Source organism: Cuculus canorus, chromosome 2 (assembly GCF_017976375.1).
Source record: "Cuculus canorus isolate bCucCan1 chromosome 2, bCucCan1.pri, whole genome shotgun sequence".
NCBI classification, from domain to species: domain Eukaryota; kingdom Metazoa; phylum Chordata; class Aves; order Cuculiformes; family Cuculidae; genus Cuculus; species Cuculus canorus.
This window is the reverse complement of record NC_071402.1, coordinates 113,153,774-113,168,816: the sequence shown is the minus strand read 5'-3', so window position 1 is coordinate 113,168,816 and position 15,043 is coordinate 113,153,774. Positions and strand designations below refer to the sequence as shown.

The window sequence follows — 15,043 nt, the reverse complement described above, 5'->3', positions numbered from 1 at the left end:
TGCTCCAGACATCCCCACAGGCTTCAGGGGCCTGGGAGTCTTGGGTGCAAATCTGATCTGTAAAACTGAGGTGAAAACAAGGCTTTGTAACTTCGTCTTTTCCATGTCATCTATTGCCAGGTCACTACAGTACTGAGCCCCGCTTTTCCTCATCTGCCTTTTGCTGATGATATATCTGTAGAAGTCTTTCTTATTCCTTTTGTGTCCTTCACTAAGTTAAACTCCAGGTGAGCAATGACTTTTCTGACAACATTCCTTCACACTTAGACAGCATCCTATTGTCCACCTGGGTCACTTGATCCTCCTTCCACCTCCCAGTGTATTAGTTCTTTAAAGCATCTGAACAAAACACCTTTCAAATGATAAAGAACAGATTTCCTCTAGAGAGTTGTCCACAAACTCTGTCAAAGCTGAGCTGCTGTGCAGACAAGAATCGAAGGGGTGAGTCAAGACACACAGCAGAGAAGAATGAGTTTAAGCGGATGTAAGGGATAAGAAGGCTAGACTGGCAAGGGGCAGTGCTGGGCTTCTACGGCACCAAAATTCAAGTACACCTCATAGTCTGAAGAGAAATTCAGAGGTAGAAAGGGAAGAAGGCATGTGGTAAGTCCTGTGCAGTGACATTAAAATCAAACATCTGACTGTAAGGGTGAAATTGCACAAACAGAGGATCTCATACATTATTAGAACTGACACTGGATTTCAGTTTCACTAGAATACTCACAGAGGCCTATTAGTTGACAGAGTAACAGGATTGGAAACCTTTAAAGCACAAAATATTCCAATAGAGAGGCAAAAGAAGAGTCTAATAACTCTTGGAAGACATTGGAATGAACTCCATGATACTGAAAGTAGAGGAGCAAAAAACCAGACTGAAAAAACCCACTTAACCCACCTGGATAACAAGGAGGAAAAAAGGACAACTGGATATGTTTTTATATAAAAACATATAAGCCAATTCTCAGTCAGTATAAACTGATATAGTTCCATTAATACCAGCCGAATGTTTATTACACAAGCTAAGCTCACTGATTTGAATTGATGCTGTTGTCTCACAGGAAGGAACACACACCTTAACTGAAGTTTTATCTGCACGAGTGTTGCAGCCTCAGACCCAGTGTAAAGGACCCTGTTGTTTTGGGGGTTTTTTTTGAGCAAATATAAGTAATTTTCTAACCACAAGTTTCTCTTTCTGGATTCTCACTTGTACAATATCAGCCCCACTGCTTTACAATGACCACTTACCTTCTTTAATTCTTCCTGAATGCTTCTGCCATTTTCCTCTGAGGACAAACTCTCCTGTTGGTTTTCAGGTTCTGTTCTAGGTTCTGGCTCTTGTTCTTCACCAGAAGATGTTTCCTTCTCACTCATTTTAGCAGCAAGCTGAAATAACCTGGATTTAAGCTCCTCTCCCATAAGGTCAGGCTTGATGTTATGATGCTGATCCTCACTGCTTATATCTGTTTCTGATAAATCATCAAAATCCTATAATGAAATTAGAAGAACAGTATAATTACTGCATAAGTAAAGAAAAAAACCAGCTTCCTAGAAAAGAATAGGTATGAGCACTCCGCAGGGAAGCTAGAAAGAAAGCACATTAAGCGTGCTGATAAAAAAATACCACGCCTTTGAAGAGGAATGCCAGTAAAACCTCTTGGATTATATTTATCCTTCCTGCTTGTTTTTACATCATGTAAAAGGGAACTATCAAAATCATTATGTATCTCTGTGCAACTAAGGAAAGAAAAGCCTAAATGGCACTTACCATTCCAAGCACTGCCATCACTCTCAGGCACAGTACAGGCAAAGAAAGTGAAGCGTGGGAATGAAATAACTTGGGATCTCAAAGTTGTGACCAGCTTGCAGTTGAAAGCTGCACTCAAGTTTCCTGACTATTGGTCTTAAGCATTAACCAGGTTTTTCTTAAAGACTACTGGAAACAAGTTTTGGAAGAACTCTCTATTATTACATTATGATGTTTAAGATTTTCTGCTTTCTTAATTATTTGCACAGGAGGATCTTTTACAGTGAAGATTATTTTTCAAACACCAACCTCCTTGGAATAAATCCAGTCTTTAGGAGCACCTTCTTTTCCTACCCTTGGGACCTTAATGGTGGGAAGAAGTCAGAGGCTCAGTTAAGTATGGTAGGTACTGCAGATTCAACCATGACAAGCTCCTTACTTTGGTGGCTGCATGGAAGAAAGAAAAATCCCCAGGGTGCCTGCTGAACATGTAACGATGTGGAAAGGGGGCTTTTTCTTTTTTCTTCTCAGCCGTTGCAGGAAAACCTGAAAATATCTGATGCTTATGCCAAAAGCTAATGTCTAGAGATAAATACCAACGTATTTTCTGGATCTTTGCTGCCTGATTAGGACCCAGTACTCCCTGGTTTCCACTACAGTCCATGAAGAGACACAGGCATCTCCCAGAGTAACCCACTCCACCTACAGCATCAACTGCCTTCTGGAAATGCTTTTCTCTCCCTGCTGACTGCTAAGAGAGAGCTCAGAATAGTCAGATGCCTTGTTCAGTGCTTCAGTCAAGTGCATAAAATAAGGTGGAATTAGGTGGTTTTAAAAGTAAGAATCCTTTGAAATGGAGCATAATCATGACAAAACAATCCAGAAGGAGGCTATAAATAATGCAGCCTGGGACCAAGAAGTGGTAAGCACATTGCAGGCAGGTCTAAGAGGATGATTTGGAGCAATTCTCCGGAAGTTATTCTGATTTGCCTTATGCTCTCCTACTGTGACAGGATCAGACACTGCTGGAGAGATTACAAGCTGTGTTCTTTCTACCATTCATTTAGAAATACATAAACAGGAGATTTGCTTTGCACTGTTACTCTCTCTGCAGCAGCAGCAGTATTTATGCATGGACCAATTACCTCCAGTGCTCACAGGAAACGTTAACTCTGACAGCTCTCTCACATATCCTAACTGCCAAACTGCTTTTAATGCATTGACGCATAATGTCAGTTCTCATTTCTGCAACATTAAATGGTACTATGTAGTATCTAGCATTTTCACACTTTTTGGGACAATTTTTGCCTGCAGTTACCTGTGAAGCAGTTACACAGCTAAATTATTGCTCTATAGCTCACCTTCAGGATGCAGAATGCCCTTTGGGAAAATTAGGATTTTAGAAGTACATGATTAGCTATAATAGAAGAGAAACCACAGGTTTACGTTGAAATTCATTCATTTCCCAAACAATCAGCTTTTGCAGAATGAAAATCCTTTTCTGCCAAATTGAAATTGTTCTGAATAGGATCAAGAACAATATTCAAATCAGTGTGTTTCCACTTTAGTTTTATAACACATTATAATATGCTTTTATGTGCATTTAGAAGACTGGTGTCATTGCACCTTTTTAATTAAAAATCTTTATTTATCATAATGGTACTTCCTCAAATTGTAACGAGATTTTTTTCAGACACATCCTGCATGTCTTTCAACAAATACTCACATATCACTAAACAATTAAAAAGAAACCTGAAAGTTGTTGTTGAATCGATCAGTTCGTCATTTTGTACCCAGGAAAGAAATAATCATAATTTACGAGATTTTCAGGGTAGAAAGCATGGCTAAACTGTGCACTCGTGTTTTAAGATAACACGTTTAGTGGAGATACATCTCATTAAACTTGAGCTATTTACAGTTAGGTACCTAGTCTAAGCTAATTACTAGAATTCCTCTTTACCTGGGTTATCTCCATTTATTTAATGGCACCTCCAAAACCCTACTCTCATCTACCAAAACATGTAGTTTAAGATTGCAAGACTTGCTAGCAAGCCCTGAAAGCTCTGCACCATGGGTATGGGTTTCCTCTAGCAGCATTCAGGCAGGAACAGTACAGTTCACAATGGGCTTAAGTCTACAAGGGAGGGAAAGAAATCCCATTCTATGCAGGCATTTGAGCAGATCAAGCCTGTAAAGACAAAAGTTTGCTATTCTTGTTTAAATAAGCTGACAAGTATGTGTATAAAATTTAATGGAGCAGTGAGGAGGTGTGCAATCCAGAGGAGTGTGTTTTCCCATGTTTCTATCTAACTGCTGTACCATGAAGTACCGACATAGTTCATCTTGCAGGGAGACATGTATAGAGGGTTCTTACATATAAATGCTGAACGCAGGTGGAGGGAAGGCAGGCAGGAAGGAGATATTCCTCTTTTTGCAGAAGCAAGCTGCTATGTTACCTTAGCTGCGTGTCACACCATTACCGAAATGTTCCCAATTCTAGCTTAAGCTTCAACACATGAAAAGGAATTTTCCTAACTCGTGGGCTGGGAAACTTAAAGAGCTTTTTCCTACGTTTGCCAGCACAGGGGAAAGCCATGAGCTACCTTGGCATCCCTAGAGGTTTATTCCACAGTAGGTAAATTTGCGTTATGAATACACATAATTTCTTGGGGCAGGACTCACCTTGAGAGTACTGATTTTATTACAGCTGGATTCAAGTATGTCTATTATCCATCTTTCTGCTTTCCAACCTCCTTACAATGAGCAGGTGGAGTATTTACGTTTCCAAGAGCTGCTAGTTCCTGCTTACACACAGAGATAATGATATCCTGTAACACTACACTTTGTGGTTTCTGTTACTGGTAGGCTACTAGGCTTGTGTGTTGAGCCTTCAGATGGTAACAATGAACTATTTGTGAGGAGATGATACCTCTTTCATGGATTAACAGACTAAAAAGAGCACTAGAAGCCATGACAACAATAAAAAATATTAAATACACTGGAAGGTACTATTATTATTATTTATTTAATAGATGCTATCTTAAACTTAATTATTCTTTACTGTTCACACGTTGTCTCTGTCTGGTAAGTTTAATGAAATCTTTGTGTTTGTATAAACCTTTGTGTAAATTCCCATTTACTGCAACACAATACTAACATCTGCAAACAAGAATAAAGGGCTACCACTTTATCTGAAAATAAGAGCTTCAGCGAGGGCCTGGCAGACTAACACTGCCACAAATCTAGTCTCACTAGAAGAAAATCAAGTGTTTCTAATGCAAATGTAAGTCCTTCAGCAGACAATGAACCAGGGAACACACCTTTCATCAGGCATACTGTCCAAATCCTTGCATGCAAATTGCTGATAACTCAATATAATCCTAGCAAACTAAAAAAAAAAAAGTACCTAAATAATGCAAGTAAGCAAAGTAATGGCTTGGAGGCTTCAGAACCAAATCCACGCTATACTACAAACTCTTGAAAGAAACTTCCATTCATATAGATAAACACAAAATCAGAAGAGAAAATCAGGAGAAGACAGAATCTCTGAGGTTTGCAGGCAGTTTCTCAGTCAGAGCCCGTGCAATTTCTGGGCAGCTATTCTCAATAAATACACCCCAAGCGCCATCCCGTGGGGACTGGCAGTCCAACAGTGCTCACTCTGTACCTGGCTGCAGGGCAGGAGGGCTGTAATTAACAGGTGGGGACTCCTGATCAAAGAAGCAAACTCCTAATGAGGGCATTTCCCTTATTTTGAAGTAATTAAGCCACTCCACTTTCCATCAGGAATATAAGAATTGCAGCTACACTAAGCAACATCTCCTCTACTCAAAAAGATAATGAAAGCTAATATATCAATATTATTAATAATATGCATTAATATTACTAATAATAAGGAAAGCTGACAGAGAATGGTGGCTTGACTGGAAATGCCTGGTAAAAAGATGTAACTTGAAAACTAATGATCATTAAAAACCAGGTTGCACTTCCCAATTCAGAATCCCCAGGAATATAACTCCTACGTGTTATATAAGCAACTGGGTTATCAGAATTTATTACAGTAAGACATCAGTTTTATTGGTATATTTTTTTATGTTCCTTTCTAGTTGCTTCTTGATCATATTTACATAATTTCTATAGGCAACTCAGTGAAGTAGGTTGTTCTTTTACCTATCATAAAGTGACAAAATTTCTTCCCAAATACAGTATATCTGTACTGGAGAGGGACAGATTTAAGCTTGATATAAGGAAGAATTTCTTCACAATGAGAGTGGTGAGACACTGGCAAAGGTTCCCCAAGGAAGCTGTGGATGCCCCATCCCTGGAGGTGTTCAAGGCCAGGTTGGATGGGGCCTTGGCCAGCCTGGTCTAGTGTGATGTTCCTGCCCATCGCAGGGGGGTTGGAACTGGATGATCTTTAAGGTCTCTTCCAACCCAAACTATTATTCTCTGATTCCATGATTCTATCTCGATGCCTGTTTTCAGGTTTCCCTTTATAAGTCACTCCAGACTTCACACAATGAATACTCTCACAGTCACAAAGTCATCATTCAGTGATGAGCCTAAAAGCAGTTTTAAAAAACTGCCACAGCATTATCGTAATCTAGGTACCGGCTCTTGGTTTAAAAAATGCCTAATTTTTAATTGAAATTCAGTTGTGAATTATGAAACTATTGCAATTGTCCCAGAATGCTACAATGCTTACAATTCTCTAGACTTGGAGCAGGGAGAGAGCAAAGGGCCTGATTTAATTTCACTGTGAGCCTCTGAGAACAGCAAACAAGAAAACAACCCACGCTATTTGAAATTTTGAAAAAGAAACCCCAACTTTTAGACTGCTAAACTGAAATCCTGTTGTATTATGCTGATGAAAACGTAACAGTAAACAAATTATCATGTTATTGTCACAATGCAGCATAATAATGTTATTATTACAATTCAACAAAATCAGGAAAAAATGTTTCTCCACCACAGTTTACACACAGTCAGTTGTTTGCTGTTTAATGTATAGATGCAACACGGTTTAGAAGCGAATTTTTTATAGTTTCTGCAAATTCTGTATAACGTCAGTACATGAAAATCTACAACTGATTTAAGACCCCACAATGAAACTTCCTTTAGTTTATGGTCTCTGCAGTTCTCTGTGCACCTACAAAATCATTCTGTACAAACTATTTACATACAGGGCTCTCTCAGCTGCAGCCTCAACCATTTTATCAAGATCAATACCTTACTCCGGGGATTATATGAAATTTTAACATCCCTTTAATCTCATTTATCTCAGCAATATAGATGATGTCTGGCTAATTTATTTTCATACCTCAAATCATGATCATTTTAATTGCTTCCTAGAACTGTTCAACCATGCAACACCCTTGCTATTACATAAACTGCAGTAGCCAGTCCATTCCTGCTCCTATTAGTACTTGTGTACCAGGGGCTGGAGTAGCTATTCTCTGAATATGGGCACCAAATGTCAAATCAGCCACCAGGGTGTGTGTCCAAACACAAACTAAATGTATGCAAACCCACTCACACACAAATTTCCTATCAAGAATTTAATTTCTTTGAAGACAGTGGTGTGATTTGGAGGCAGCGTGCCTCTGCCTGCCCCACTGTGGCTGACGGAGCAAGGGAGCAGAAACAGTCTCTTTTAGTCTGAAGGGTAAAATGAAGAGGAAGGGGGTTCAGAATACCAAACCTTGCATTTTGAACACAACAGAGAGGTATAAGCAGCATTTAAGAAACAAAACAACTCATAAGAGTTGAAAGAACAATAATTTTCTGTACCAGTTTGCACTTTGAAGCACACACTAAGCTGCCAAAGGGTGCTGCCACATCATGTCTGGAAGCACCATGCCTTTCTGACCTCCAGTGGACGAACAGAGGGGAAGTTTAGACTTGATATTTTTTGAAAAAATTCTTCACAGAAAGGATTTTCAAACACTGGAACAGGCTGCCCGGGGAAGTGGTTGAATCACCATCCCTGGAGGTATTTAAAAGACCTGTAGATGTGGTGCTTGGGAACATGGTTTAGTGGTGAATTTGGCAGGGTTAGGTTAAGGGCTGAAGTTGATGACCTTATAAGTCTTTTCCAACCTAACTGATTCTATCATTCTATAATGTCCCCAGGACCTCCCCTGTGAGCTCTGATCCTCTATACTCTGCAGAACAGTAGTAACTAGAATGCCACAACATTAATAGAGACACACAGAGAATGTGCACAAATACACAAAGCCAGAAAGGAAAATGTAGAAGTCTGTGCACAAAATATGGTCTTTGTGCAGTCCCTAGAAAGTCCCAAAATTCTTCTTGATGTTCTAAGTAATTATTAATGGTCACTGACACGTTATTAGAGCACATTATCATGCATAAGTCCCCTTCAACAACTGTAAATTATAAATGTATGAGGACATGGTTACATAGGAATCAGTACAAAACACCCACATTTGTCTCCTAAGAGCAGATGGAATAGATACAAAATTAAAAATGGTTTACCCGGCATTAAAAATGTGCTGAAATCCTAGAATCCTAATCTTGGTTGATGATGAGCTGTACTGATGTCTTTCAATGGGAAATATAGGCTAGTAGCATTAGTGAAGAAAAACAATTCTAGGCATCCTAAAATTGCTCAGATGGCTTCAAAGATTGCATCAGGTTGCTTGTAGTTAGAGGCGTAGGGAGAAGACAGCTTAGCTCCTTACTTCAGGCTTACCATTACTCTACTGCAGCAATGACGTAACTACAGGATTTGAGAGGTAGGACATGGAAAATGAAACTGGACCAGGGGTCAGTATCCTCCTCATCCAGCTGGGAAGTTAGTTAGAAGTGTGTCTACATTGCTAAAAATGTTTCAGGGACAACTGCATCCCTTACGTAACATTAGTCTTAGGCCTGGAGAAACTCCAGATGGACTTCCTTGCTTTCAGGTTATCTCACACTTCTTGTTAAAAGAAACGTTTGTGGCGTGTTTTGCTGTCTTCAAGTTGTATGATCAGTTATTTCAAGTTTGACCTGTTATATTCTGTTTATTTTGTCTTCTTGTTTTGTTTTTGTTTTGGCTTTTTTAATCAAATGAAAAATTATTAAATGGAATTAGTTTGTAAACACTTATCCTAACACACCAGAAGTCATAATCAAGTAGCCAATTAAGAGAAGACATCAATTGGACCATATTTCTCAAATAGCCCTTTCTGAATACCTACTGCTCATTAGCTTTCTCCTTGATAAGAACGTTTGCAAACAACACATAGAAAATTCCCAGGCATACGAGTTATTTCTTATTCTATGAACAAAGGAGTTAAAAAAACCACAAACACAATGCAACCAAACAGGTGATTAGTCAACATTTGTTAGCTGTTGGCAAAGTCTGAGAGTTTCTTTTTAAGACCACTGTATTTTACAGCATTAACAACGCCATTTTTCAGATGGAAGTAGTATATCTGAGAAAGAGGCAAAGCCTGTTCATAGTCTATGTAACACTTTACCTTTGCTTCTTCTCAGTTCTGAGACATGAGGAGGATAAAGCTTGCAAGAACACTCTACCTCCCACTCACAATTCACATGTTATTGCCAGAATAGCCTAATTAGTTTTGCCCAGCTCTTTTTGAGATAACATTCAGTAAGCTCCAACACAATTACCTGACTTAAATTCATCTTGTTGGGTTTTGTGCAATTTTTTCCTTCACATAATTCTTCAGAAATTGCTTTATTCTTCCTCCACCTTCTTGATCTCTTTTCTAAATCATAATGGACTTCTTCAGTCTCACTGCTGTCTGAATACTCCAAGCTGGTTGCCTGTGGATTGAAATTTACATCCAGTTCTCCGTGGAAATGTTTTTTTTCCACTCTAGGTATATCACTTAGAGTCCTGCTTTGTAACCAGAGAAGTTTGTTAGGTTCCTTAGCTTCCTGGGAAGAGTTTACTGAAGATGTTTCAGAATCAGAAAACAGTGTCTCAGTATTGGTGTATAACCCAGAGGAAGGCGAGGTCACTGCCTGGTACTGGTCATTGCCATAAACCCATTCAGTACCATGTTGGGAATTGGGATAATAGAAATCATCTGGTAATTGTCGAGGTTTCCGACGCAGCTTGTTCAAGGCCACATTCCAATCATAGTCATCCTCGCTGTCTGAGCCCATCTCATCATAGGCAGACACAATGCTGGATTCATTCTCCAAAGCTTCGAAGACCTGACTCTTTGGTTTGGCGAGCATTCGAGGACGAGGCAAAGTGACATTCTGCAAAGCTACCCAGTTTCCATCAGTGCTTTGAAAAACAGGAGGCGGATCTATGAAAACAGAATAAGAACAATTATTGCTATGCAATCACAGTATGAAAGGCTCATTTTACCTGCCAGTTTGTGATCAATCGGCCACAAATTGGAGGGTTCAACAAAACGAATGAAGAAATGCAGGTGTTGCTGCTACATGAATTCTCTCATGTTGTCAATCGTGCTGCTGCGCTCCTTTTAATCAGAAGCTGCCACTTAAAGACACAGAGATGACTGTTTAAAATGTGAGAGTACTTGGACCAAAGGTTTTTTTCTGAAAAGAATTATTAGGAAAGGCTGAGACCACATCAGTACACAAACATGTATGCATCTTGTGTTTTGCAAATGTCTTGATTCTGTGTGCAGTTCCCTGTCCCTCATCTTGAAAAGGAAAGATGGAAAAAAGGATCAGAAAAGAACAACAAAGTTTGCACCAGGTTCTGAATGGCTTCCGTTCAAGGAATGATTAAGTAAGCCAGAGCTCTTATGTCTATAGGAGAGAAGACTGGGAAAATACACACTAAAACAGACAAGGGAATCTCTTCCAATCTAACTACTAGAGCAATAGAAGTTACTGAAGTCAAGGCTCAAAGCAAATAAAAGAAAGAGGTGGTATGCAATGGGTACAAGGCCTATGGAGCTTCTTGCCTATGGGTGTTATAGATGCTAGAAATTAATCTGGGATAAAACAGAGATAGCTATGGACATGGAAGATAAATCCACTGAGGTTTACTAAATACAGAAAACCAATTCTAGCTGAGATAGTCATTAAGCTGAAAGTTCTGGAGTTTTACAGCCTACTCAGGGGTAACATGGTTTGGGTTGGAAGGGATTTTTACAAATGATCTAATCCCATTCCTCTACAGTGAGCAGGGACATCTTCCATTAGATCAAGGCTGCTCAGAGTGCCATTCAATCTGACCTTGAATGTTTCCAGGAATGGAGCTTCTACCACCACTTTGGGCAACCTGTTCCAGTGTTTCACCACCCTCAGCATAAAAACCTCTCCCTAACACCTAGCCCAAACTCCTCATCTTTTAGTTTAAAACCATTACCTTTTGTTCTGTTGCTACATAGCCTGCTAAAGAGTTTTTCCCCATCTTTCTTACAAGCTTCCTTTAAGTATGGAAAAGCTGCAATAAGGTCTCCGCGGAGTCTTCTCTCCTGCAAGCTGAACAACCCCAACTCTCTCAGCCTCTCTTCACAGGGAAGGTGTTCCAGGCCTTTGATCATATTAGTGGCCCTCCTCTAGACATACTCCAACAGGTTCATGTCCCTCTTGTGCCGAGGGCTCCAGAGCTGGATGCAGTATTCCAGGTGTGGTCTCACCTGGAAGAGGGGCAGAATCACCTCCCTTGACCTGCTGGCAACGCTTCTCCTACATGCTTTCTCCTAGTCATAGAATCATAGGATGGTTTGAGTTGGAAGGGACCTTAAAGATAATCTAATTCCATCCTCCCTGCCATGGGCAGGGACACCTCCCACTAGATCAGGCTCCTCAAGGCCCCATCCAATGTGGCCTTGAACACCTCCAGGGATGGGGCAGCCACAACTTCCCTAGGCAACCTGTGCCACTGCTTCACCACTCTCATTGTGAAGAATTTCCTCCTTATGTTTAGTCTATGTGCCCCACTTCAGTTTATAGCTATTCCCCTTAGTCCTACCACTAAATGCCTTTGTAAAAAGTCCCTCCCCAGCTTTCTTGTAGCACCTTCAGGTACTGGAAGGCTGTTATAAGTTCTCCTTGGAGCCTTCTCTTCTCCAGGCTGAACAACGCCAACTCTCTCATCCTGTCCTCATAGCAGAGGTGCTCCATTCCTCTGATCATCTTGTGGAAAGGAAAGCCAATAAGAACTTTATATTCAGAAAGCTGACTCAGTTTTATCCCAGCTTCAAGTAATATCAGATATTCCCTTGCTGATTTTCCAAACCAAAGTCACTTACTTGAAAGAGCAGACTTTGCACACAATTCTTTGGGTATGTGGTATAATTTATTTAAGTGAAAACAGATACAACAAGTGTCATTGTGAAACTATCGGTAAAGGGGGAAAGAGCACTGATTCATTATTTAGCTCTTGAGTCATCATTTAGACCAGTGCAAACTGTAATCAAAATGAATTGTGAACTGCTTTTTGGCTACATGACTAAAAAGCCCTCTTATGTTATGACTCCAAATTGGCTGAAATTTCTTTTGTTTTCTATATCCTAATACAGAGCTGCTTACTACTGCATGGGTGAGATCATACTTACATAAATTAGCACAATTATGTATTTACTATAAGCTTAACAGGCACCACAATTTCATCATAAATGTAGTTCTTAGACAGAAAAAGCAGAACAAATCCTCTGAGTAGAGCACCTGAAAGAAAACTTGGTCAATTTGTCATCCTGCTATGGTTAAGCAGTTGTTAAGTACTAAATTGCTCAACAGTTGAATTCAATGGGATTGAAGTGGGTTCTTAAATTTAAGCACCCAATTAACTGCTTTACAGAAAACAGGCCTTCAACTAAAATGCCCAGGAGAACAACAGTTCTGACAAGGGGTTGAATGAGCAGTTTACAAAGTAATGCCTACTTAGTTAAACCAGATTTTAGTACTACTTTACTATCACTCTCTTTTGGAGGGGAAGAGGGGTATTGATGCTGGCTAATTTTCAGTCTCATAGGTTATCAACTGTCCTTACAGGTAAACTAATAAAATTAACAGGCAGCCTCCACCCCTGGATCCCATTACATCCAAACACATATTTTGACTGATTCTGTTTGCCAGTGCCTACTGAACGAGCTGTGGGAGTTACAGCATCAGTAAACTTACCCTACAAAAGAAAAGTTTTCCACTTGTTTATCTGCATTAACTGATTTGCTGCAGAGGTCTGATGGGCTCTACATCCGTTAGAAGAGAAGAAACAGGAACAAGGAGACTCTGTTGTTGACAGACAACAGCAGCAGGTGTGCTAGCTTTGCTGTTCCCCACCACCTGGAGCCAGAGGCTTCTGTTCAGGGAGCAATTCAGCCCTTCCCCTTGTTTACCTGTGGGGATGAAAACTAACCAACCTGTCTGTGCTACACTCCTGTGGTCTTATGAGTACTACTGCCAGAACAAGACAGGCAACGGGACCCTCTCAAGAGCAGGAGCCACCTTCTTCAATGATAGCCTGTACTTATGTCAGCTTGAAGTAAGCAGGGAATTGCATTCTATCCGTGGGTGCTGATTCAGGAATGGGGTTGACTTAGGAAACTGACCATCCATTATCCATATTCGCATCCACAGTTAATGCATGGAAAGACAGAGGACAGATGTAAGGAAACTGCCGGTTTGTGAAGTTCCTACTCATACAGCTTCCTCAAACTTGTGTGGAGGGAGCAGTTAATAGGGCTGCACCAAGCACTACATTGGGTGAATTCATCAGGATTGAAAACACAGGTGCAATAGGTTATCCTAAACTGTTTGGCTCACCACGTAACCTCATGAGCAGTTAACTTGTGCAACAGAAAAGAGACTGTGAACAGCTGCAGACTCCTTCAGCTGGAGGTCAGATAACCAGGTGACAAAGCAGGGCCCTTAGGCTCTTACACCTTAGAAGTTCTGAAATGCCTCCAAATTAGATGCCTGATGTTTCCCAACAGTCCAAAATAAACTCCTCAAAGGCCCAAAGTTTGAATCTTTTTCTTGGAAAAAAACAATGGCAAGATAAACAAAGACATAGATAGCCAAATGAAATCTTGACACTCAGCATCATCAGACATTTTCACTTGTGACCCCTGCAAGCACAAAGGTCAGCAGAAATTGCCTAGAGAAGGCTCTTGCTTTAAGTCATATTTAATCCACAGATGAGTGAGAACAAAAAAAGAATCATATTCGTACTAGAAATATTTACTTGTTTCATTTAGCCTGTCCACACTCTTCCAGCTGGGTAATGCAGAGAGCTTGTGTTCCTTCTGTTTCTTAAATTGATCTTTTTGCTGCTTCCAAAGAGCCTCAGTCACAGATGATGCAGGGTCTAGTCCTTTACTGGGCATATCTTCACTAGCCAAGGAGAATGCAGACTGAGACCTCTGTGGGAATAAAAATCAAAGAGCATGATTTAAAAATAGAAATACTTAATTATCAAACTCGTGATCATAGTTAATATGAGTATTCAGTTACCTATGGAAGCGTGTGACATGCTAGCACCCAGAAATGGAACTTAATGTGTTCAAAAGAATTGTTTCAGTGCTAGATTGCTTATTTATGTGCATTTCCGATGCTAATCAAGGAGGTAGGAAATTGTTTATACTACCATGAGCCAGATGGAAAGAAATAATTAAGGTGAAGTTGTTAGGAATGTACTTGGTGAGGACTAATATCTAAATGCTTCAACTCAAGCTAGCCAGAAAGAGATCCCACTGTGGTGAGACATGATGATCTATTGTTGGCTCAACAGGCCATCTGGTGTAACAATTTGCAGAAGTTAAAAATTAAAAAAAAGCAAACAAACAGCCTGTTCTCCAGAAATAGATGTGGAACTCAACTGATTTTAAAACAGAATTCTGTTGTTTGCTAGGACATACATATCACACAATATGCTGGGCAGTTCGATGCAGTCTTGCTAATGAAGTCAATGTGGGCTACAATTGCACATCTATCTGTTTCTAGGAGAGTCACATTCCAAGTCAAAAAGAAGTAAAAAACTATTGTGATTGTTCATGAGCCCTGACTATTACTAAGAGGAAGGGGTTTTGCTTTGCATCCACACAAATAGATCAGGCAGTTCAGACTTAGGCACTTGGACCAGCAACAGAAGTCAGATTTAAGTTTGGCTATATTTTCAAAACCTGAAAGCTGGTAGTGTTCTGCTGACGTCAGGAGAGTTCACTCTCACATATCAAATCACAAGTGTAATTCTAGAAACAACATTACAGCAGCTTGAGTCAAGTTTTAACATTTGGCTGACACTATTTTGTTGCAGCACAATTATCTTTTTTTTAAAAGTAATAACTTTGCTTTTGATGACAGCATGTGCTTAGGAAGCCTGAATGGCAGAAG

The 15,043-nt window shown here is 40.0% G+C and overlaps 1 protein-coding gene across 4 annotated transcripts in view; it reads right to left on the bottom strand.

Annotated features, from left to right (window-relative positions):
- Positions 1 to 15,043, bottom strand: part of MYRIP (myosin VIIA and Rab interacting protein) — a 221,138-nt gene that overhangs the window by 22,306 nt on the left and 183,789 nt on the right. For all 4 annotated transcript variants that reach the window (XM_054059793.1, XM_054059792.1, XM_054059796.1 and 1 more), the window contains exons 9-11: positions 13,896 to 14,073; positions 9,386 to 10,035; positions 1,246 to 1,485 (exon numbers count right to left, since the gene is read on the bottom strand). In XM_054059793.1, coding sequence (XP_053915768.1) covers positions 1,246 to 1,485; positions 9,386 to 10,035; positions 13,896 to 14,073 — 1,068 coding nt within the window. The remainder of the gene's footprint in view (positions 1 to 1,245; positions 1,486 to 9,385; positions 10,036 to 13,895; positions 14,074 to 15,043) is intronic.